The sequence below is a fragment of the Diospyros lotus genome, chromosome 4, assembly GCF_014633365.1.
Source record: "Diospyros lotus cultivar Yz01 chromosome 4, ASM1463336v1, whole genome shotgun sequence".
Classification (NCBI taxonomy): Eukaryota; Viridiplantae; Streptophyta; class Magnoliopsida; order Ericales; family Ebenaceae; genus Diospyros; species Diospyros lotus.
Window position 1 is genome coordinate 40976889 of NC_068341.1, and position 24627 is coordinate 41001515.

The window sequence follows — 24627 nt, forward strand, 5'->3', positions numbered from 1 at the left end:
TTCACGTGTGAAGGTGCAGTGGTGGCGCATAGGATCCTCTGCGTCCCGCACGTGCAAACGCTAGGGTTTATTAATGGGGCAAAATTTTGCCCGGCAATCGCTATAAACTCAAAAACAAAGCAGCCCCACATTTTCCCTCCCTTTCTCTGCTTCTCCTCTCTCTCTCTCTCTCTGCATATTCCATGTGTTGGCTAGGGTTTTGGACTCCCGCTGCTGCTATTTCTGTTCCTTGGCGATGTCGCTGAGTTGAGGTTTGATTTTTCGTTGCCTGTTTTGTTTTGAACTGTTCTTCTTTTCGCCCTCATTTAGGGTTTCGGATGCTGGTTGTGGGGGGTTTCAGCAGTTTGCGATGCTCTGTTCGGGGATAGATTGAGCGAAGTTGGCGACTGATGGCTCCGGGCATGTAAGTTTCACGCGTTATTTGTTTCTAATGCTTGATTGATTTTGAAGGTGTTCTGGATGTATGTAGCTGTTGTTTCAGCAAATTTCTAGTGGTTGATGAAAAGATCGTATTTTGTTGGATTTTCGATTTGGAATCTTTTAGATTTGTTCGCAGGTGTCTTGATGTTGATTGTGTGTTAAGTTGTTTGGTTGAAAGCTGAGAGTTACTTGAGGAGCAAAAGGGATTGGATTGAACCACGCTAGGAAATTGGAAGCAAATATAATGGGAAAAGTTTCTCCAAAAGACAGGGAATCGAAGACTCCAAAACAGAAAAGGCGGCTGAGAAACTCGAGCAACAAGTATCTGAGGCCAGGTGCTCTCGCTCAGATTCGGTATAATAAGGCGTCAGCCACCAAATCTTGTACAGATCTCGGCAAGAGAAGGGTGGCTGTGTTGGATGCTCCAAAGACGGGCAGTGATGTTGTGCTTCAAGATACAGGTATTCCTGGGAGCGCATTGATGGCATCGCCAGTGAGGTTTGGATTTACTCCGGCTGTTGGGCCTGCTGATTTTCTTAACAAGAATAATTTGTTGAGAACACCAAAAACGCCTTGTGCTGAAGACTCTGAATATGAGTCCAGGCTTGAGTCTCTGCCAATGGATTTACTGGTATTCAACTTCCTCATCCCTATTTGGTTCTGGCTTTTAAGCAAACACATTAATTGTATGTATACATTTGCTAGCTATAACTTATCATTCTCTAATGTGGAACATTTTCTTTTTCCAATAAATGATTTGAATAGAAAAACCAAAAACCCAATATGATATCCCCGTCATTTTTTTCTTGTTTTTCTTGTCATATTTGTTTGTGTTAGGTACCTTTATTTTCTTAATATATATCTAGTATAGTACACTCATAGTTTCAACACATATGCCTCTTACCAGAAGTTGATATTTTTTTTTTCCAATATACCTGTGAATTACTATAGGCTGATGTATTTTGCTGGCAATCTGAATTTGAAATCTTTGATTTGGTTGCATTCACTCAGCAGAACCCATCCATTTTTTTTGGTGATTTTTGTAGTCGCTAGCTTTCATTTTACTGCCTTAACTAATCAAAGCCTGCATAGATGAGCATGCTTTGGGTTCAGGTCTCATGTATTAATTTCATGGACAATGAACCATTGAGTTTTAGAGTATCTGTTGGGGTATTTTTTTTCCTCTTTGGAGAACAAATATCAAGATTTAGAGAAAAGTTCATTAGAAACATTGGAATGGTTCACCCAAGATCAATTCAGTTGATTGCTCATGTGAAGTCATCTTATGCGGCATAGAGTGGATATGGTGGGATCAATTCCGAACTCCTGAGGTTAGAGCTGTTTATCACAGTGTCGATGGTTTATCCTAGTTGGAGAAGTAAACAGTGATGTTATTTATATTTTGGAAGTACCTGTTCATGGCCTGAGGACAGCAGGCAAATTTATGTAGGTTGTAGTTTCTGATTGTTGTTTGAGGACAGTAGGCAAATAAGATAGGTTGGTTGTATAGTTTGTGACCACCTAAAAAATACATGGACATGACAGAATACAAATAAGTAGACATGGCAATTTCCAGGAAGTTTAGGACAATGATGGTGGGAGCGCATTAAATAAATTATATCTTGCACATCAAAGTGGAAACTCACATTTCATGTATGAAATAAGCGTGTGATTTTGAAGAGCTATATTCATAAACTCTGCATGTGTTTCTGTGGTTTTACTAAAACTGAAACTAGATTAACGAGGTATGGATCTTGTGTATAACTACTATCTGTGCTATTAAGCCTTTTCAGTAACTGATTATTATTTCTTATTTTTTATGATTTAAGGTCAAAATACTCTGTCACCTCCACCATGACCAACTCAGAGCAGTTTTTCATGTTTCTTGGAGAATTAGAAAGGCTGTGAGTCCCTCTGTCTCTATCTCTGTATATGCTTGCGTGGAGTAAAGTGCATGCATTATTTATTTGTGCATGAAGATGGACGGTTGTTATTCATGCCATTGTATCAGGTTTTGATTGCTAGGCAGTTCCACTTCAATTACACCACTCCGGATCGCTCTCGGCAAGAGATGTTAAGGACAATGACCCCCCTTCCCACGGAACACTGGCCATTTGTAAGGTGGGTATTTAATGCTACCTTTGGAACTAGGAATGGTGGAAGGAAAGTAAAATAAATATCATTATATTGAAGCAAAAGTGCATGTATGTTAGTCATCCCATTTTCTTGTCCTTTTATTTTCCATAAAAAATCCTGCACGTGTTTTTTGTTTACCATAAGATCCTTGAGTTGCTATGTCATGCTGTTTGCAACTTTGCATGCAGCAAGGGAGATGGAAAGTGCGTTGGTATCCCCAGCCCACATACCCCTAAAGCACCCAGGCATGGTCCCCGACCACCTCCTCGTTTCAAGTGCACAGAGATGCGCCAAATTGCTGCCGTTCTATTCCAAGAGTCATTTCCACCTAGGTGCGTCATGCCTTCTGGGTTACCAAAGCCCCTATGCAAATCATTGGCTTCCAATCGAGTTCTGTTTTATGAAGATGAGTTATGCCAGGCTGTTGCTCAGAATAAACTTCGTTAATTTTTTCAAGCAGTAAATACCATATATCCTATTCTCCCATCTTCCTTCCCCTTCTTGTGTATAGTCTGTTTTCTGTTTTCTAGTAGCAATTGGACACGGGATGCAGTTTTGTAGTTTTGCTTGGGCGGGCTTGTGGTTCATTTGGATTTCAGGTTTGCTTTAGAAATTGAAAGATTGGGAGATTGTTATGAGAACTCATATATCCAAACTGGTTACCTGTATAGTTTACCCATATTAGTATTTAGTGTTCAAGAGATGGTACCTTAAAGTTGGGTTTTAAGTTTTTATTTTCAGCAAAGAGTACTATATTTAAGGATTCCAGTGATTTCTTGTGTTGCCTGTCTGTTACAGCTTTCTTTTTGTGGTTTGGTTTCATGGAAAAAATCTGTTCAAGTCATTTTCTATTGCACTTTTAATGATTTCCATTTCATTTTCAGAACAGTTTCTAGATTCAGGCTTCTACACCTTTTGAAGGAGACTTGCTTTCATTTTCCACAAGGTTTATTTATTTATTTTTTTGTTGAGAGAATTATTATTATTATTAATTTTTTTTTTTTTTGGGGGGGGGGGGGGGGGGGTTCGTATTGTGTAAACTTCAGCTGTATATAATAATACGCATATTATGTATATTAGATAAGTTAACCAAAGGTCAACGGTTCATGTCTCTAAAGAATTGATAGGAATAGCCAACAGCGGAATCAATTGATCAAACTTTGGAGGTATTATTCACAAGGTTTCTCTTCGCTTCTCTGTTAGCATCGTCCTCTACCAAGTGCAACTTCTGCACTGTGACTTGGGCTACACATTAGATGACGACGGTAAACAAAACAAACCCATGCTGCTCTTCTATGCTCAATGCAGATGGTATGTGGAACGGGCGATTCATAAACATATTTTTCGTACAAATTCTTCAAATGATGTCGCAGAAGTGTAACATAATTAGAATTACCCCATAATGCTTACGCCTAAAGAACCTTCAGCCAGGGACGGTGGGTATCCACGATGCCCTTAGTTTGCTTGGTGTGATATAATCACATTGCCACAGAACTGCCTTTTTTGTTCTCACCTACTAATTCTTTTCTTCTCTCTGGAAAAGAGGTAAGAAACTGTCTTAAGCCACTTTGGCAGAGAACTAGAACAACTGAAACATGTCATATTTTTGTACCTTGGCATGCCGGCTGGCCTCGTATTTTGCTAAAAGTTTGTTGGTAGTGTTATTAATCCCCTCCTTCCTCTTTTTGTCCCTTTTTATTGCTTTCCATTCTCCAACTACGTTCTACACTCCTTTCACAGCCTCCGGACTGTGGTTAGGGCAACGATTTTATTGCTGAAAATATTGGCTAATTCGATATGTTGGCTAGACAAAATGTCCAGATTACCCTCACATTGGTTTCACAATCAAATTGGCCAACATTTTCCACAACAAGACCATTATTCTTGCAGTTATAGTTATGGAAATGAATATAACCATAGAGATGCAGGAAGTAAACGAAAATCACATTTTGCCCCTTTAGGAGGTTCACAAGCCACATGTTGCACGGGTTTCTTCCATCAACAAATTGGGCACAATTTTATAATAAACCCTAATATCCAATCACAAGTGGCAGTCAACTCTTCAAATGTCCTTTTCCAACAAACTTCAATACGTCCGAGTTGTCACTGAAAAACCATCGCAATCAAAATTCATCTCTGTATGTTATCCAACAGAGGTCATTTTATTGTAACAAAAGGTGGTATGAGAGCTCCATACCATCATTTGGTAGGTGTTCTTTTTCCATTGGCCTAAAGGGCCAAACCCTACGAAATCATGGATCCACAAAATAAAGAAACAGAGAAGTTTCCCTTACAAAACACTCGACACCCATGGAAAAATTGGTAAGAAATGCAGCAGAGACTCCAAAGGAAACTTGGCTTGCAGAAGATTCATTCTGAAGCCTAAATCTTTGGCTAGGGGAGCTGACACGGGCAGCATTCTCCTACGTTATTGAATGCAACATTCATAGATCAGGACATGTCAGGCATGCACCTAAACTAGCATTGTCTTAAGCCAACTTACTATAATGAAGATTTAGATTGAGATTCGGAATAAAGAATATAACTGCATATCTGAAATGCAAAACTAGTTCTCACCACTGGGATCTTCCGGTAAATCAAATACAGCGGAGATAACAAAACCGGGTGTGAAGAACGAGGTGGGCATAACATAATGGGCCTATACAAACAGGGAATGCGACAATATGCAATAAAACTTCCACCTCATAGTTTGAAATGAATCACCAGTATCGTCAATGGAGATTGCATACCACGACCTCTTGTTGCTTCCTGTAAGCCAAAGGCAGGAATCAAGCATAGAAGAAACAGTTATGGTGGGAATCTATGGTGCAGGATCTTGTTTGCAGACCTTAACCGCTCACAATATGGAGCAGGCCTTTTGTGTCTTTCCTTTCTTCTTCTTCTTGTTAGGTGGCTGGAGCACAACTTTGATGGCAGCATCAAAGACAGCTTTGACATTCTGCCATAAGGATATTTCCAGAAGCACCATTCAATAAAGACCAAAACATCCAGAAAGAAACACGAGACTTTGTGATATGGCAAAGAAACATGATACCTGCTGTGTTTTTGAACTGCATTCAAGATAATCAGGTGCTCCAATCTGCTTCCTTAACTCCTCCCCCTTCAACAAAGAAGTTAGAAATGGTAAATCAGAAAATAAGATACGTATGAAAGAAGTGAAATCAAAGTGGTCAAAAAACTGGGCTAAACTAATTGACCAATAGCTAACAACATGTCAAGAAGCAGCTTTTACCTGAACACTTGTAATCGGCACAGCACCAGGGTGGTCTATAAAGAATTGCTGGTCATCGCGAAGATCTGAGGCCATCATTGCCATAATTGTGAAAATCAATTACAGTTTACATGATTGGATAAAGCCTTTAACTAGAAAAGAATGAAAAGAAGCAACTGAATGTGGCAACAGTTGGAACTGTGCTCCAAAATGTGTAATACCAGGTGAGTATTACAGCTGAGTCATTGACTTTCCAATTCCAAAGGTGTTAAAAAAGGATCAATAATAGGAGAGAGTGCTAAATACTGAAGCAACCAAACTGACAGCAAAGCCTTATATAATTGAAATAGAACTAATTCCGGGTGAAAAGAATCAGTAGCAAAGTATGTTAAGTAAGAAGTCAATATGTTTTCCACATAAAATCTTTTAACCGTCAATTCTCCACTTTAACAGCATAAAGACCTTGAATTATGATCAGAGAGAAAGCCTGGATAAGGTAGATCATAGTTGTCCTATGTGGGCTTTGGAAGGGTGCTATAATGGATAAGATTGGGCTAGATTGGTGGGAGTGGTTGACTAGCAGGGACAAGTCTTGTTATAATGTTAGGTTGTGGAAAGGCATTTGGCATGTTGGGGAAGTTTTCTTTGTGTTGATCCATTCTAGGTGGGAGGGGAGAGTAGAAAGAGATTTTGGTCATAGACCTATTCAAGGCAAAAAAAGAGGGGAGAACAAGGATGTTTCTTATTGGATACATCATCCTTGACTTGTATTGCTTAGAGAGCAATAAGGGGTCTATCTATAATGAGCGTTTTTATTTTCAATCCTTAGTTTAGGTGTAACCTCCAATGTTGGGAGCTAAATTTTGAGCTTTCTACTTAGCTCCAAGATTACGCCTCAGCCAAACAAAAGAGCGGAGAATTGGGTTTAGCACCACCAAGAGAAGGGAGATTATTTATTTGTTCATTCTATAGGGATCCTATTTGAGCAGAGGACTGACTTGTTTTACTCAAAAAACTATTTTGAGTACTTAAGGCCCCTTCCTAGGACTGCCTTCTTTATGTGGACAAAAGCCTTTGGGCCATTCTTATATCTAAATTCTAATAATCTCAGAAAGAGGAGACAAATTGTCGTGGATTGTTGTTTTATGAGCAAGTTAAGCATCGAGTCCATTGAGCATCTCTCATCCATTGCACGGTGGCTGGTGATTTGGTGATTGTTCTTCTGCTTGTTTGGGATTTAATTAGCGGTGCTGAGATCGGTATCTGATCCATTATGTAACAGGATGTACGGGTATCAAGATTGTGGTGGTTGTTGGTTTTGGTAGGATGTCTCTCTTTTTTAAGTTTGAGGAGTCATAACCAACCCTAGATGGTGGGGTAAAGGCTTGGAATGCTGTTGCAGTTTGTGGGGTCGAGTACAACAACAGGCTTTCAAAGGCAAGAAGCAGTTGAAAGATTTTTTGAAGCAAACCATTCTCATTTCATCATTTTTTTGTATGAGAGAGGACAGCCCTGGAGATCAAGTTATTCCACAAAACAAGACAAAAAAAAAAAAAAATTGGATAGTTCTTGTTATAAGAGATTCAATTGTTTGGTCATTAAGGAGAACAAAGGAAAAGGATTTTTAAAAGGTCAATTTCGATATTTTAAATCAATTGTTTAAAAACAAGGGGAGATTGTGGACAATGTTAATCTTAGAATCGAGGTTGGATGGTTAAAATGGAGTCCATCCAACATTTTATGCAATCCTAACAACCCTTTAAAGCTAAATGGAACTTTTTCTTTCCCATATGGCTCAAGATGTTGGGCAATTAAATACATCGTGTAAAATATGAGTGTAGTTGGTGAGGATATTATGGTGATTGTGTAACAATACAAAAAGAAATAGGATTATATGTAATAAGGTCAGTGGCACCTTTGAAGATAAGACAAGGAGACTTGATTAAGAATTTAAGATGGTTTAGACATGTAAGAAGAAGACTGATAGGTGCACCCTTGAGTTGACTGGATCAAATGGAGGAAATTAATAGCAAAAGAGGGAAAGGAAAAGTAATAAAACTTGATGGGAAACTCTGAAACATGACATAAGGGATAATAACCTTACAGAGGATATGTTTATCGTAGAGATGACTAGAGGTCTATAATTCATATAGCCTAGGAATAGCTTGCAATTCTTGATAGTCCTTTTGTTTTGAAGTTTCTCTTTTTTTCTTATGGATATTTTACAACTAATATGTATATTATTGAGCCCACCTTGTGAGATTAAGGTTTGTGATTGTTGCTGTTATTGTGTGTATTTTTGAGATGGTTCTCAGTCTAGTAGCTTTATAGGTGATTTTTCTGTTTTGTCCTTCTTTCTTTCATGTTTGTACCTTTATGGTGTTGCTTTTCTATACATGGTCACTTATCAGAAAATCAAAACAATTAGTTTAGCAAAGCATTAAACCTCAGCATATATAGAAGAAAGAGTTGGCCAGGTTTCAATCAATAATGTCATACAACTCTTCCATGTTCCCCTTGCGTACCTATGTTTGCTAGATATGAAAAGGATAAAAAGGCATGGACTATTGGTTTAATTCCCATATTCAAAGAAGTTCGTCTATTTTTTATGATATTTAAAAAAGAAAAACTCACATTTGATGGTAAAGAAATATTTCTTGCTTCTAACGTTGATGGGAGATAGATTTCTACTATTTCATCCTAATTTTCATTTAATTTCAAGTATATCACTGTAACAAATATCATCTTAGGTCAAACAATTATATCCTCAATGTTATCAACATGTGCATGTATACATATCCCAGTTTTGAATACTGTCTTTGTAGGTTAAGATTAACAACCTAGGATATCCAATATCTGGATACACACCCACACCTGATACTCACATTAGACCCATGTGGTACAGACAACCGGCACAAGGGTTTTCCCATTTAGGGGTACATTTGATCAGGGGAATGCATAAACTTCCATGTTGGGGAAGTTTTCCTTCATTTACATAGCAATCAATAAAACCTCGTTTCTCATAACACATTCACAAATAAAAGGGATTCTTTGCCTTTCCATCTAGCTCCCTAACAATGCAGTTTGGAAGCTAGCAACCAGACATAAGCATAAGTCCCTAAAATAATGTTTTTCATATTTGGCACAAAATGACCAAGAACACTCTACACTGATCAAAGAATCATTTGCTTCTTTCATCCAACCAGATTGAGGTGGCCAAAGTGCAACTTAGCAGAAAAGATTTCCTAAGTGATTATAGACGTGCCAATTGTATTTCTGGAATGTATTGTTGTATCATCACCCATGGAAGAGCAATATACTCAAGCTAACATAAGTACTCGGAGAAAAGCAGAAGAAAGACAGAGGCTTTGCAAGCCATGATCATCAGTACAAGTCAAGTGGAGACTAACCAAGTTTTGTTCCAACAAGAACTATAGGGACGTCAGGAGCATAATGCTTCAACTCGGGAATCCACTGAAATGAATGAGGTACAAGCACAGATGTTTTCATCAGAATTTAATAAATTCCAATGTTCCTAAATGATAAAATTTCAGAAAGAGGGAGAGCAGTTTGATATATAAAACCATCAAATCCTCACTTTTTTGGAAACATTTTCATAACTGGCCTTGCTAATGAGAGAGAATGCCAGGATGAAAACATCTGCCCCGCGATAACTCAATGGTCTTAATCTATTGTAATCCTCCTGCCCTGTTCCATAAAATAACAACCTTCAAAGCGATATAACATTCATCTCTATGCACAAAAACACATGCATTATGCTGCCAAACCAGTCTATGTGTACACAAAGAAAAGAAACAAGAAACCTAAAAATTGCAAACTTACCAGCAGTATCCCACAATCCAAGGTTCACGGTACTCCCATTGACGACCACATTTGCACTAAAATTGTCAAACACAGTGGGAACATAATCCTGTTCATTCATTAAAAACAAAACAAAAAACAAAAATCCATGGACAGTTAATCACGATAATGTCACCCGCTAGATGAATCACAACCCGTTCAGAATAAACCAACTGCACGAAACAACCTCAAATACTGCCCTACTCAATCAATAGAAACTCATAGTATAATAATCAATAACCATGGAAATAATAATAACAAGAAACCTGGCAAACCATCCCCCACCCTCCCCATCCACCCAAAGAGAGAGAGAGAGAGAGAGAGAGAGAGGAAAAGGGAAAATAGCTTTCTTTTATTTGTTGCCCTTCATGTCATTTCGCAAATCATTGCCAGGATTCTGAAATAGGGATGTAAATGGCCCCAATTAACCCATTTATATCCTATTTTTATACTCATTCTAATGTCAAATGGGGTTAATTAGGACCCATTTACATCCCCTCTCCTCAACACACAAATTAACCCACTTATATCTTATTTTTATACTCATTCTAATGTCAAATGGGGTTAATTAGGACCCATTTACATCCCCTCTTTTCAAAATACACACACACACACAACTCTTTAAAAAGGGAAGCGGCATTTCATAATTGATTCCCAAAACTGAGCCACAAGCACGCATAAAACCAAATAAATGCAGCAATCGAATTCTCAACATTGCGGGGGAACTAAAAAACCCAAAGCCAGAGAGAGAGAGAGAGAGACTAAACTCACAGTGGGGAAAGTATTGCTGGTGTAAGATATGAGAAGACAGGTTTTGCCGACGGCACCGTCCCCCACCGTAACGCACTTTATGAACCTCGAGGCGCTCATTTCTCCTCTTTGTTTCACTTCTCGAAAAAAAAAATAACAGATAAAAAAAAAAAAAAAAAAAAAGCTTCAGATCTTCTTCAGAAGACCTGATCAAATCCACAGAGCTCCGTCGTCTCCCGTTTTCCGATTACAAGAAGCAAGAACGAGAGGGACTCCACCAAGAATGAGCATTAAAAAAACCCTAATTAGAGCAAAGGGGACTGACTCAAACTCAAGCCCCAACTTCGAACCCCTAGATAGAGACAGAGACAGAGAAGGATGAAATGAATGAAGTCATTTTGTGGGGGAGACCGAGATCTAGGGGGAGAGAGAGAGAGAAAGAAAAGGAGAGAGAGAGGGACAGAGAAATAAGAAGAAGAAGACGAAGACTGTGATTAGAGGGGTTTTCAGGCCGTTGAAGCGCTCGCCGGCCTCTCTTCGCCAACCAAACCCAACAAACTCAACTGTCTGTTACGTTCCCCGCCTCTTCTTCCCTGCGCCTCTGTCGCCCCCAACTGCCCTCTTCCCACGTGGCTTTCCTTTTTAGTATTCTTCTCCCATCTTTTTTCTTTTTTTTTCCTCTAAAAAATTCACTATTTTGTTTGTTAGAACCATGACTTTTAACACCCAAATAAAATATTTTTTTAACATAAAAAACTCGAAAGGTTTCAAATAATAAATAGTATTTGGCCCGCATCATTCCACATTTTTTAAAATTCACGATCCATCTTGATCTGGTATAAATATATAAATAAATTCGTTGTAAGTCAAAATTCAGAGTCTGGATCCTAAGATAGACATAAACGATTACACATGTTTACCCAGAGACATAATCGAACTCACGATTTCGCGGTATCCCAACACTCAAATAATATTATTTTTTTTTTTTGTTAAATAATGTTATTCATTATTTTAGTGTGGGATAAGGTCACATTTTGTGTCAAACAAAGACTCGTTGGATTTTGTGGATGTTTGTCCAAATTTAATAATTTTTTATTACATGTCAAAAGATTTGAACTTAAAATTAAGAAAAAAAAAATATGATTTGATTTAACGAGCGAGTTTCTATCAACCCTAGATCTACTCGTTGAACCAACGTATCTTTTATTGGCCTATAACTCTAGTTCAATTAATATTTCCCGACACTTAAATTTGAGAAAAACTCGGTAAGCTTAGGTGTCATTTGGTATTAAATTAGTAAATAATTGTGTTATGGTACTAAAATTATAATTAAAAGTAATAGTATCATTTAAAAAAATTATTATTAACTTAGAAAAAATATACAATATTTTTTTAATTGTATTATATATCTATAATACAACTCACATGTTAAAAGTGATTTATTATTTTAGGTGTCTATTATATTTTGTCACAAGTAAACTCTTCAACTAGCACAAAAATTTCTCGGATTGTCGTTTTGAAGTTTAAAAAAGCGTTTTTATTTTAGGAACGTCAAAAAATTATTTTTGGGCCATTTTTACAATTTTAGAAACGTTTTCGTAATTTTTAATTTTTTCATCTCTAACTCAAAATTTTTTATTTTTTTCAAAATTTGTTTAAATGCATTATGGAAGTTATGTTTATTTTTAAATTGAATAACTAATTTTTATAATTTTTTATATTAAAATTTATATTTATGGAAAAAATCCTATATTTTTTCATTTACACATTTCTATTACTTATTTTTTGAAAAATGTTGTCCCCTTATTTTCGTTTTATATCATATATGTTTTTTGTTTTTATTTTCGTATACCTAATATTTAAAAATACTAAAAACAACAACAAAAAAAAACCTACTAAACCCATTCTAAATAAAAATAGGTTATAAATATAAATATGGGAGAAAAAAATGAGATGCAAAAATGAAAACAGAGAGAAGTTTATAATTTAAGTGACTATTGATATTTTAATTTTATTAATCACATATTAAAATAATGTTATAAACAACGAAAAATTATCCTTTACCGCTATTTGATCTAATTATATATAGAAAAATATGTTGAAAAATGAGTGACTTACTCCAGTAAAAGATAAAGTCTATTCGAGTAAAAATTGACATATTGTTACTCTCTAACTTCATTAAATTAAAAAATTTACTAACTATTAATTACAAAAATTATAAATAATTTCTTAATATATAGAGATTCAATGTATATATTCATAGTATTATTCAGTAATTTAGAGATTCTCTCCATTATAGGAATTCCCAACAACAAAGTGTAGTAAGCTTGGAAGGAAGCTTGGGAGCTCTCATAATTGAATGTGGCAACTACAATCTGAAATTCTGAAACCTTTCTTGGATGATAACTGCAAGATGAATCCAAATAAAATCTACAGCCCTTCAATCCCAACTCATATGTCTTAAGTTTTGGACACCAAAAAGACAGAAAACTACAAACTCAACGCCATACTTGTAAGGAGAAAGCGCGCTCCGGTGCTTAAGTTAGTTGCAATGGCTGTTGTTGGGCGGATGTTCGTAAAGTGGAGCTTGGTAAAATCTCGCAGGTTTCATCCTGCAGCAATGCAGAGGCATTTTGAACAGAGACCCATGTGTCGTCTTTGCCTCTTGAAGAACCTCCTTCGGCGCTGCTAGAGGGAGCACTGTCACTGCCGATTGTTTCTACCACCTTGGCTGCAGAATCCAATGATACGGTAGATGTTGATGCCTGAGAGACGGTTAAAGAGCGAACGCCGTGCCCGGCCTTGGGCCTTCTCTTCCATCTATGCAGCCCTGTTCTTACATTTCTGGAAACAATGGATTTTTTGAACTTTGAGGCCATCTGCATCAAAATAGATAGTGAGAGGAGGAGAATTACAGCAGCAAGAGCAGGAGGAGGAGAAGGTAAGTTGTTTTAAGCCACCTGTGAGACGATAACATAGAGCGGGAATGTAGTGAAGCTACACCAGAACTGCGAGGCAAGCCTGCAGAAATTAGTAGATGACAACCCGTTAATGATGTACTGCTATGAGTGGACAATGATATTTCTGACTCACAAGGATTCAGTATCTCATGATCACGTACCCAAATGTCAACCGGATCACAATGAAGCTACGTTTCTCAATGAAACATGACGATCCTCGAGTTTCCCACTGGAAGAAAACTGAAGTTAGTGCCATATATTGGTTACCAAAATAAACAGTGCTCCTTGGTAAACAATGATACCTTCATCTGTTATATTCATGTTTCCCTACTAACTTAGCTTGTTTGGATGCCGCCTTTCAGCAATAGGCAGCCAAGATTATTATTGGAAGCTATTGGCCACAAGAATATGCACAAATGCATACCCTGCTGTAGCTTTTCATGAGCTTCCAGGAGCCTACTCTTTGGTGCCATTGGTTAATGTTGGTGGTTCACGTTAGGGGAATTATGAAAGGCGTTCTACTTGTAACAGGGAACAGCTAGAGCGTAAACTTTTCCTCAAAGGAAAATGATTAAAAAGAAAGGGCGTTTCTAGCACACGAGGCTTTCTACTTTGCATGAATTAAGGGAAGGGTAATTCTTATATGCAGCCTGACCCATTGCTTTACAAATAGGCTATTTCCATAACTCAAACCCATGAGTATAGGGAAGAGTACTCATAATCCTAGTTCTATTTTTTATGTATTAAAGTTCCATTGATACATCAATAGCCTTCCATAAAAGAATAACAAGTGCTTACCAGTGACCAAACAAACATTGCCATCTCAAATGCGTTCTGCAAATCAAATGTCAAATGCTGAAGTCAGCAAGTCAGATGAAAGATTCTTATTTTCTGCATTTTGACCAAGCAGGCATTTCAAAATAGAAATTTTCACAAGTGATCGCATAAATAAGTTTCTGCTGATTTTACCTGGAAAGACACAAACTGTAATAACCAAAGCAGAAGCCGAGGCCTCCTAAACCAGAAGAGGTCATCCCTCAGGTTGAAGTGTTGAGCTTCGGACACTGGGCATCTATCCATGATTTCAACGGCCAGCTTTACGACTATGAGATGCAGCTTGGTACCAATTGCCAGGATCAACTTTCCCATATACAAATTTTTTAAGAAAAGATGAGAACGAAAAGTGAAAAGAAAGGCATCATGAACTGGGAGAACAAGACAACATATGCAAAGAATTGGAAAAGTGAGGACTCACAATGGGTGGAAGAAACGAAAGCCAAAGGTAAAGATTAGTTCCTGAACATGGCATTGCAATCATGGGCAGGAAATCAGCTTCAGTACTTAGAATTTACAAATAAATTAGAGAGTATGAAGCTCAGTACAACTGATGCTAATGGGACCTTAGTTCATTGCATGGGACTGGAATGCTTTGTTCAGGTGTTGTATGCTATTATTGTTCTTAAAAACAATAAACCCATCAATAACAAAATAGGGGAAACAGTAATCACCACTGACCACAAGAGTGTAAATTCGGGGCACAAACTTCCTTGAGAGCCCACATCTAATGAGAAACTTCCACTAATTAATGGTAATGAATCTTATTTCATTGTAAGATCAAGTTTTAATGATGAATTTCTACCTCTAGTATGGCATCAGAAAGGCAAAGTAGCAATACAAAAGGCAAAGTTTTAATGATCAAATTCATTGCATCTGAATGCTATATTTGGAATTAGGATGTTTCAGAGGAAAGGAAAATGAAGGAGATAAAAAAAAATATCATACATCTATATGAACCAGGCCAAAAAATGATTTTTTTAATAAATATCTTATTTTCTACGTCAACCAAAAAACCCAAAAAAATCTAGATCAATTCTTTATTTTCTTTTCATATATGCATTTCCATTCCTTTTTTTTTTTTTAGCTTCAAAAATCCAAGTTCCAAACATATCATTAAAAAAGAAAATGATTTTGATGGCACTGTGTCAAGATGGCCATAGAATCCCATTGCCATGAAAGAGCAAGGCACTGCAATCTGTAATCCATTGGCTGAGTTCAAATATTATTGTAGCTCAACCTAATCTATATGCTTGCCTAAGAACATGCCCTTCGGTCCTATCCACATACAAAAAAAACTAAGATGCGTGGGAAATTACCATGAAATGCTAGGAAAATGCATAAAATGGCAAAAATCCAGAGGGGCACACTGCAAAAGAAGCACACAGATTATCATATTCTCTGTAAAGCAACATTCATATTTATAAATTAATGTCAAACAGTGAATTTGCATATAAGTCAGACAACCAAAAACAAAGAGCAGGAATGTTTCACTAGGAAAATCACTTTACAGCTAAATAATTTCAGGAAACCTCCCAAGAAACAAAAGAAAAATAAAAGAACTGTAAGACATGAAATCTAACTAAAAGTACTAGATGAAGTTAAGTTTTGGACTCATAAGAGCACATATGATACCCAATATTTGCTCCATTTCCATGTACTATTATTGTGAGATTGTGCTGTGACAAACTTCCCTCTGCATCCTTATCAGAGCACAAATCACATATCACCAAAATTCTGGCTCATAGTTAGGCCTAAATGCATTACAATCACCTGCACCATCATGATAATGCACATTGATTGATTCCAACTCCACTTGAAACACCACAGAACCTCACCCATCAATGTTAGCTAAAGTTAGCTTTAGAACTTATGGATACAAGTAATATACCCAAGGTCATGACAAAAAAAAATTAAATAAATAAATAAACCACCACTAATCATATAAAAGGGAGTTGTTTTATCTAATATCACATCTTCGATTCTTTCAGTTATGCATTTAATAAATCCTTCAAATGGAAAGGGAAATTTCATGCAGATAACTTTCTGCAAGTAAAGCATCATATGTGCAAATGAGATACTAGTAAAAGGAAAAAATGCCAAAGAAGTTTTTTTTTTTAAGTAATAATAAAGGTAAGGAGAAAGAAATTAAACTTTAACGAAAGAAAAAGTGATCTTTAGCCTACTGAACTAAAATGCCAGAGAAGTTAAAGGTGGCATTAAATGCTTCTACACATATAATGAAGAAAAACTAGGTTGTAGGTTATATCAAGAAAGGAAGACTTATGTGATTCTGGGAAAAAAAAAAAATTAAAGAGTTTCGTTAAGGAGAACAGGAAGGAAGGATTAGAAAAATCTACAAGAAAATGGCAACAATGCACAGAGTTTATTTTGGAAAACTCAAATCAGCAGAAGCTAATAGTGAAAATTACAATTTCAGGAGCATTTCTGCCCTTAGCTTGAGAAACTCAGATTAGAGATTCAGCTAGCAAGAAGCCAGTGAGGCAAATTTGCCCCTATAAAAAAAAGCAAGGCAACCTGGACTTTTGGACTTTGCACCAGCACGAAGGATGCAAAAACCAGTGACATGCAGTTTGAGGCCATGAGAAGTCCTCGAGAAGCATGCAACTAAATTTATCATTTATATTATCATTTTTACTCTCAACGTTACGTAGGGTTCTTTACCAAGGTTTCTTCGCTCTCTCTCTCTCTCTCTCATCCACTCACCTCAAAAGTGTGTCTATTGGTCTTCTACTCGCATGTCCAATCCATTTTAATCACGTTTTCAACTGGTGCCACTCCTACCATCTTACAGATAATCTCATTTCTTATTTTGTCCTTCTTGTATAATTGGTGCATCCACCATAACATTATCATCACAATTGAATTCATATTTTGCACATGTTGATACTTTATTACCCAACAATTTGAACGACATAACAAATATGTTTGTATAGTCATCTAATAAAGATTCCCTTTTATCTTTAAGAGATTTTACAATCACATAAGAATTAAGATGTTGGACATTTCAATTCAACCACTTCACTTGTTCCTCCTATAAGTAACATCCTTCATAATCTCCCATCCTCCAAGTAAATGTGTTTTCCTTTCTTTTTCTTTTCTTTCCACAACATAGCAGAATTCCACATGATACTATAAATTATGAGGAACCTCAAAAGTTGAGGACATAACTGTTCACTTTGGATGCCCGAAAGCTAATGGGCACAATATTCCCGAGTAAGTGATATAAATTATGTTTCAGGATTGATTGAACTTGCACCACAAATCTTAGGAGGATACTTGCACTTTATCTAGCAACTGCAAGTATGTCACTTTGTTTCGATTGGAGATGTTCAATACAAGTCAAGCTTGCAATATATGGTCTCATCAAATAAACAAGATATTCAGATGCATTAAGATAAAAATACGAAACGCAACTCCAGTCTCCGAAACTAAGTAAACAGCATACCCGATGCCAACAATATCACGAAACTCTTCCTCCATGCTTCGAAGCATATAATTATGAAAATCATATGTGAATGGTAGTTGATGAGTCTGGAAAAATAAGACCAAAGACAAAAAATACTAAAAAGAACAAATAGACAGAAAGAAATATTCACCTATAAGATCAAAATCATAGCCCACACTATGATCTCATGATTAAATAGCACTCTATGCTGTGAGCTTATGTTGAAGAAACACATACATGAGATGTGATTCTATGGCTAGTACAGAAATGATAGAGCAGTTTGCATTTGGTAAACCCATTAAAATTTGTCCACAATGAAAGGTAGAGGTAGGAAAGATCCAGTTCAATGTGATGTGAAGCACTTACAGAAATGAAGCCTAGGCGCAAAGCCATGTAGTCAGCTCTATTTATAGAACTCCAAAACTGGCGACTGAAACAGAGCTGTATACTGAAATAGCTTCAGATTGAACTCTAAAATCAATTAGGAAATGGCCAAACCACTAAAGCAACATTATCACCAAAAAGGAAAACCAGCATATAGTGCATTCAGTGAGAAACCACGCAACACCAAAACTAGTTAGCTAGAAAAATCTTTGGACCTACCAATTGTGTTTATGACAATTTTTCAATAATTTAAGAATGTGAAGAGTAAACTAGCATGAAACTTAACTCTAGTGAAACAATTTCAATGTTAGCTCAAGATGGATGATATAAAATTTTGAAGTATCAAGCATAAAAAAAAGGTGCAAGTACTACAAAAGCAAATTGTACCAACAATCTTACTAGCGCAAGGTCAATACCCCATGTCATGGACTGTCATCTGATTCAATAAAATTTTATTGTTTTTGAATATAGAAGAATGAGAGTGATCTACTAAACTCTGCATAAATAAAAGATCCCAACTACTGAAGAGATGAAAGGACAAAATGGCCAACACGGAATACCATTCACTCAACAAATAGCCTCTCAATGTAAAAAACGGTTGACTTGATGGAACCATATAGATTCAAAATCTAAAAGTACAAGCTGATTGTAATATGAAGCAAGGTAGCATATTTTGCTGACCAATACAACAACAATCACAAACCTTAAATCCCACTATTTTGCTGACCAATCTGGAAAAACAAAAGTTCATGTTGGTAATTAGGCCTTTTATTCTATTTTTCACTTAGCAGAGTGGAAGACTCTTGAAAAGATATCCCCTAGGCTAAACTTCATGATCATAGAAAACCTCCATATTGAAATTCTGTAATTCCCAGAAAACTGGATAATGGTTACGTAACAGCAAATTTAGAACAAATACCTACCTCCTTCCGGGGTTCAATTCAAAAGGCTAAATTTAAATCTAGCCACTGAAATTCAAATGGGACTGCAAAACAGATCTTTAAAAGCTATGATGATTTTATGTAGTTTTCTTGGGTATAACAGTCTAGTGTTTTGTTTACTTCAAACATTTATCTTCTCTGTCTGATCATCTAAACCATTTGTGACCATTGATGTGGCAATAAACTATGCTTATTTTTTCCTTTGTCAATAATATGATAATATTCTGCAACTACAACTTCTCTTGTGCTTCATAATTTGTACAGAGCAAAAGCAACTCGAGGGATGTGAAGGATTTGAGCTGCATTTCTGTCTATTTTTTAGGATATTGAAGTACAAAAAAATCCAGTTCCCAGTGAAACACATAAATTACAAAATATCAAAGTAGTATTTTAGCATCATCAGATGTACAAGATTCTGAAAGGTGCATTACCAGCCAAACAAGAACTTTATGCTGGCTCCAAGGATGGGAAGTCTGGTGAAAAATGAAAGTAGATAATCGCCTCATTCTTATACTGTCAGAGGCAGCTTGTGGGGAGCCTACATTAGAAGTTTAGCATAGCACCACAGGAGGTTCCTAATTAGAGAATCCATCTAAACAAACTGTTGGACTTGTAAATAATACTTAAGAAGAAAAAATCTTGACATTACCCTCAACAAAACCTTTTGCAACTTGTAATTCCTGCAAGGCCATTGACTTTGCTTGATTTTCCCATGTTTTCCAGCTATAAATCTGAATGAACAATGAGAAAATTCTTAATTATCTCTTAAGAAGTTTGATTCTATATGTAAAACGACAATATATTATGAAGCAGGATTACTTACTTTGATCATGGCAAGGGTAACAACAACAAAGCTATAAGATACATGGGTAACACCGAGAAAAAACAAGAATCGGTGAAGCTGCTCAAGACTTTCGTATGAAGCAAATGATTCGTGGCCCTGGACAGATAGTAAAGATTGAAGCTGCTATGAGAAGCTACTAATACATGATAAATGAATTCTTTAGCCCAAGATGCAATTAATTTGTAATTTCAATAAAAATTATCAATAACCTTCCTAGCAATTAAGGAGGAAGAATAATAGGAAAAGAACTGGTTGCCAAAACATTTTGGGTACTTCCATAAAAAGAAGTGGTCCTACACTCCTACTATTGCAAAACAGGGAAAATTCATGTGCTTTGTTGTCTGGGTTGTTTGTCAGCTATAATGTTCCTAATTTTACTTGCATTAATAAAATTATATCTTCTTTCAAACTTTGTCTTTACAGCCATTGATTCTCCCCACTAAATTTATTCATCCACGGCAAAGAGCTGCCTGTATTTCTTATGCCTCCTGGGGCAGTTAGGACAAAACATTAGCTTTTAGAGTTTTTAACTACAGAACATTTTAGAGTGTTTAACTGCAGAATATGCATCGTAACACTACAGCAAAACATCTAGAGAAAATATCAACACACTTCAAAGAAGAGCCTATAATGTAATAATTGCCAATAATATTTTCACATAACCTGAACACTGACACCATTATATTTATTTATCAATTTCATGTGTTTACATTATTTTATCTTTTTAATGTTAGTAATTGCCAATAATATATTGATATAAGCTGAACACTAACACTATTATACTTATATATCAATTTTAGAACCAACGATAAGACCAGTGAACCACACTGGCCAACCTAGTGATCCATTACACTAGCTAGTTTGATGATTTCTCCAGTTTTAATAACAATCCTCCAGACAAAATATAATTTAATATCTTTCTCTACAATCTGGGACTATTTACTACAAAATGTACATATTTAAATGTCCTAGCACCATAGTAACAGAGTTAGATTGCTACCCTAGACCCAGAAAAGCTATTAGCCATGGTAATATAATGAAGATGGTAAATTGAATGAGGCAGGGTAGTCATAGTAATTTGAAAATAAGGTCATTTGAAATATACAGGCAAGAAAATACCTCCGGACAGAAGTTGCTCTGCATGTTGTTCAGCTGCTCGTGAAAAACTGAATAATTCAGATAATTTGAACTTAAAATTGTAATTTGACTTAGATAAACGGGCTTCCTTATGTCAGTTTGTAAACATGGGAAGAATTGACCGCTCAAGGTTGATGATTTAACACATATCTTGGCCACAAAAATGATCCAATGACCCATCAGCAATGATAACAGTCCAAAAAGCATAAGCTCTGTCCAAAAAGGATCAACCAAAAAATCAAACCAAAAAGGAATGAGGAATCAAAAACAGAAAACTAAATAAACTCATCTCAGAACCCAAATGCTTGACCTTCCTTGATCTTCTCTAAAGCAGCAAGAAGAGCCATCCTCTTAGTCCTACCCAACCACTATTACACAAAGGAATGCAAAGAGAGATTAAAACAAAACAGTAATGCTATACACAAAAAACAACAAATTGTAGAGAAAATTGAAAAGAACTTCATGGCTCTGTCACATTCCTTTTACTTGGAAGTAAAATAAAATTGTGACAATTTCCTTTTGTTGGGGGGGAACAGAAATTGACAATAACCCGTATTTCCAGAGAACGCGACAAACAAGGTATTCTTGTCCATTTTTTGTACAAGTTTCCAGAAAAATTGTGTTCTGAGTTATTCTGGTTTGATTTGATTTTTAAATATAAAAAAATGGGCAAGGATATGTTATTAAAAAGGGCGTACCAATAGGGTTGCAGTCATGCAGACGGGCCATGCAGGTCATAGAGGCTCGGACTCATTTTTTTAGAATTTTGTTGAGCTTGGGCTAGGCTTGAATTCAAGATTAAGGTTTGAGCTCATTTGTTTAGAATTTTGCAGGGCTTGGGCTCATTTATATTAATGAGCTTCAAATGAGCCTTTTCATGAACTCTAATTCAAAATTGATTTTAAGCTCAATTTCAAGCTCGCAGAATATATAAATTATTGTATTTCAATATATATTTAAATTTTGAATAATTTAAATAATATGACAAAAATAATCCTCAATTGTTTAAACATAAATTATTTTGTTATGAGCCTACAATCAAGCACCGAAACGAGCTTGTTCACAGCCCAACCAAAGTCAATCACCTTAAAATCAAGCTGGGCTCATTTACCTATCGAGCTTAAAAACCTAACTCGGGCTTGTTTATTTAACAAAATATTGAATTTGAATGACCTGAATCGAACTGCTCACGAATGACCCTGTTCATTCACAGCCCTCTTTTAGGACAGCGAGGGACGATCAGTTCTGTACACAACCTTATCCTTTTTTTTTACTAAATAGCTCATTTATACAACTCCAACCCTTGACTTCTAGGCAGGAGCAACTCTATGATATTAGCTACCAGGTCTCACCCTCTCAAGATATGAACAAAGATAAATAAAAGGAAAACATAAATCTAAAGAGGAGTCCAAATTACAACCAAGCACAAGATTTCATTTCTGCTGGGATGCAAGCATCGATAGGACGTAAAGGAAGTGAGCGAAGATTAAGAGTTTTTCCCCTAACCTTTCCAAACTTTTTGAGTGAGGCATGGAAGAAGAATCCAAGAGCAACCATGACCGAGACAACCGTCGCAAAAGCCCATGTGGGGGTTTCAGCCAGCGACCGCCCTCTCTCAAACTCCGCCATTTCCGATCGAACTTTCGGTGTCGATGACAGTAGGGATCATCAACTTTTGTATCATAGGGGAGAAGAATATGCATTTATTGAGAATGCACTAATTGAGATTGATGTCGTGGGCTTGGGAATGCAAAACCCAGCAGCACCTCTGCTGGGCAGTTATTGATGATGGCCACTAACCCCAACTAACCAGACATTAAGACGAAGGATGTAGATGGAGCTGTTACCAAATGGCTTAACATGGTGTCCCATTTGAACCAGTTACCTTCCACCGGCAGTTTTTAGTTTTTAATTTTTAATTTTTAATTTATTTTTAATTTTATGTTTTCATTATCTATTTTGAGATTTTTAAAAATATTGTTTTTATAATTTTAAATAATTATTTCTTAAAATAAAAAAATAGAAAATATGATTATTTTGAAATTTTGAAAAAAAAATGTAATATTTTATTCAATAAAATTAACTTTTTTTAAAATATATATATTTTTAAAATAAAATAATAACATTAATTATTTAAATAATAATTTATATTAAATATTATTATACATAATATTTGTAATGTACTTAATAATATATTATATGTTATCTTATATTTTTAAATATAATATAAATATATTATATTTTAAAATTTTAAATAAATATATAATTTTATTTTTAAAATTTAAAAAATAAATTATTCTTCTTTTTATTCATTATTTTTCTTCTTCTATTCTCTCCAACGCCCTATATCTTTTCCATCATTGACAACCACCGCAAACTAGAGATACATATGCTCATAGCCTACCATTAGAAACACTAAGTCAAGGGGATTAACATACACAAGAATAAGTCAGATTTAAAGGTTAAATTTTCATAAATTTAATTTTTAATTTTCAGGCAAAATTAAAAAATGCACTGTCAATCGCCATTGGTTACTGTGGTGATGGTTTTCGATGATCAAAGGCAACCATCCGACACTTTCATCCCTATCGACCAACATATAAAAAACTAGCAACATTCAACAATCGAATTTCTAGACTTAAACTTAAATTTTCAATCAAACCCATACCTGTGTAAATGCATTGGCAGTTGCCACTAGGCACCATGGTCAGTGATTTCTGGCGATCATATTCAACCACCCGACACTATTATCCTCATCAACCAATATACCCAAAAAACAGTAAGAGAAATAAGATAAGAGAGGATAAATGAGATATGAGATAAGAGATGAGAGATTAAAGATGAGACAAAATCAGTGAGCAATCGACAACGGCTTGCAATGGTGATGGTAGTTGTGGGCGTGGTCCATGACCGAGTCTTGAGAAAGAAGGAAAAGGAAGAGAAATGAGATAATAGAAAGAGATGAGAGATATGTGTGTGCGAGTTTGGGGAGGGAGTGTTTTCGCATTTTGGTATTTTCGACGTGTTTTGGCTCAAAACACCCGAAACAACAAAATATTATTTTGGGTTTTATTTATATATTTATTTTTTCAAAAATGTGTTTTTAAAAATAACAAAGTAAACACGTTTTTAGTATTTTAAAAAATTAAAAACTCAAAACGGATTAAAAACAATAAAGAAAACTCAACCTTAGTTTTTAAGAATTTGTTTTGGCTTATCTTTTTTTTTTTTAATAGCTTATAAGCATTTTTATATATAATTTGTGGAGAGTTTAAAAGCTAACTAACATTTAACTTGTTAATGTGTTTGCATAAATATATTTTAAAATATCATCTATATAGTTATTTATTTGATTTAAAAAAACTAATAAGTTATCAGTTAACAAAAAGATTAAAATGTACATTTTACTGAATCATACAAATAAAATTCATAAAAATACAAATTTTGAATAAAAAAAATTATAAATTGAAGTCTAATTGATAAAATTTTTACTATTCTATGTCGATAAATTATATACAATGTTAAAAATATATCTGGAGACATTAATATATATATATATATATATATACAGAGATGGAGAAGGAGGTGATGGTCGATGAGGATGGGGCTAGAGGCGGTCGCGGCCATAGAGGAGGGAGGCGGAGACATAGAAAATGCAG

The 24627-nt window shown here is 35.6% G+C and overlaps 3 protein-coding genes across 6 annotated transcripts; 1 reads left to right on the forward strand and 2 right to left on the reverse strand.

The window, feature by feature from the left end:
• Positions 1 to 110: 110 nt before the first annotated feature.
• LOC127798741 (F-box protein At4g35930) lies at positions 111 to 3363 on the forward strand. Of its 4 annotated transcripts, none has more exons than XM_052332308.1 (6): positions 111 to 251; positions 341 to 403; positions 545 to 1051; positions 2250 to 2324; positions 2432 to 2541; positions 2745 to 3363. In XM_052332308.1, exons 3-6 carry the CDS (start codon positions 665 to 667, stop codon positions 3001 to 3003), a joined length of 831 nt encoding a protein of 276 aa, XP_052188268.1. In that variant the 5' UTR covers positions 111 to 251; positions 341 to 403; positions 545 to 664; the 3' UTR covers positions 3004 to 3363. The 4 variants fall into 4 exon arrangements, with proteins under 4 accessions (XP_052188268.1, XP_052188270.1, XP_052188269.1 ...); XM_052332310.1 differs by having other exon boundaries at positions 557 to 1051; XM_052332309.1 differs by having other exon boundaries at positions 344 to 403.
• A 1320-nt stretch (positions 3364 to 4683) lies between these two features.
• Positions 4684 to 10998, reverse strand: LOC127798827 (rac-like GTP-binding protein ARAC11). The gene is made up of 8 exons (XM_052332450.1): positions 10421 to 10998; positions 9632 to 9719; positions 9387 to 9496; positions 9199 to 9262; positions 5810 to 5874; positions 5612 to 5677; positions 5405 to 5515; positions 4684 to 5325 (listed from the first exon to the last, which is right to left on the reverse strand). Exons 1-7 carry the CDS (start codon positions 10517 to 10519, stop codon positions 5414 to 5416), a joined length of 594 nt encoding a protein of 197 aa, XP_052188410.1. The 5' UTR covers positions 10520 to 10998; the 3' UTR covers positions 4684 to 5325; positions 5405 to 5413.
• Positions 10999 to 12654: 1656 nt separating this feature from the next.
• Positions 12655 to 22817, reverse strand: LOC127800320 (MLO-like protein 4). Its single transcript, XM_052334870.1, has 15 exons — positions 22475 to 22817; positions 21279 to 21336; positions 20951 to 21180; positions 19811 to 19927; positions 19637 to 19718; positions 19419 to 19525; positions 18029 to 18103; positions 17663 to 17748; positions 15513 to 15562; positions 14615 to 14655; positions 14329 to 14499; positions 14158 to 14193; positions 13521 to 13588; positions 13360 to 13420; positions 12655 to 13278 (listed from the first exon to the last, which is right to left on the reverse strand). The coding sequence occupies exons 1-15, from the start codon at positions 22595 to 22597 to the stop codon at positions 12937 to 12939; spliced, it is 1647 nt and encodes a 548-aa protein (XP_052190830.1). The 5' UTR covers positions 22598 to 22817; the 3' UTR covers positions 12655 to 12936.
• Between the last annotated feature and the right edge of the window lie 1810 nt (positions 22818 to 24627).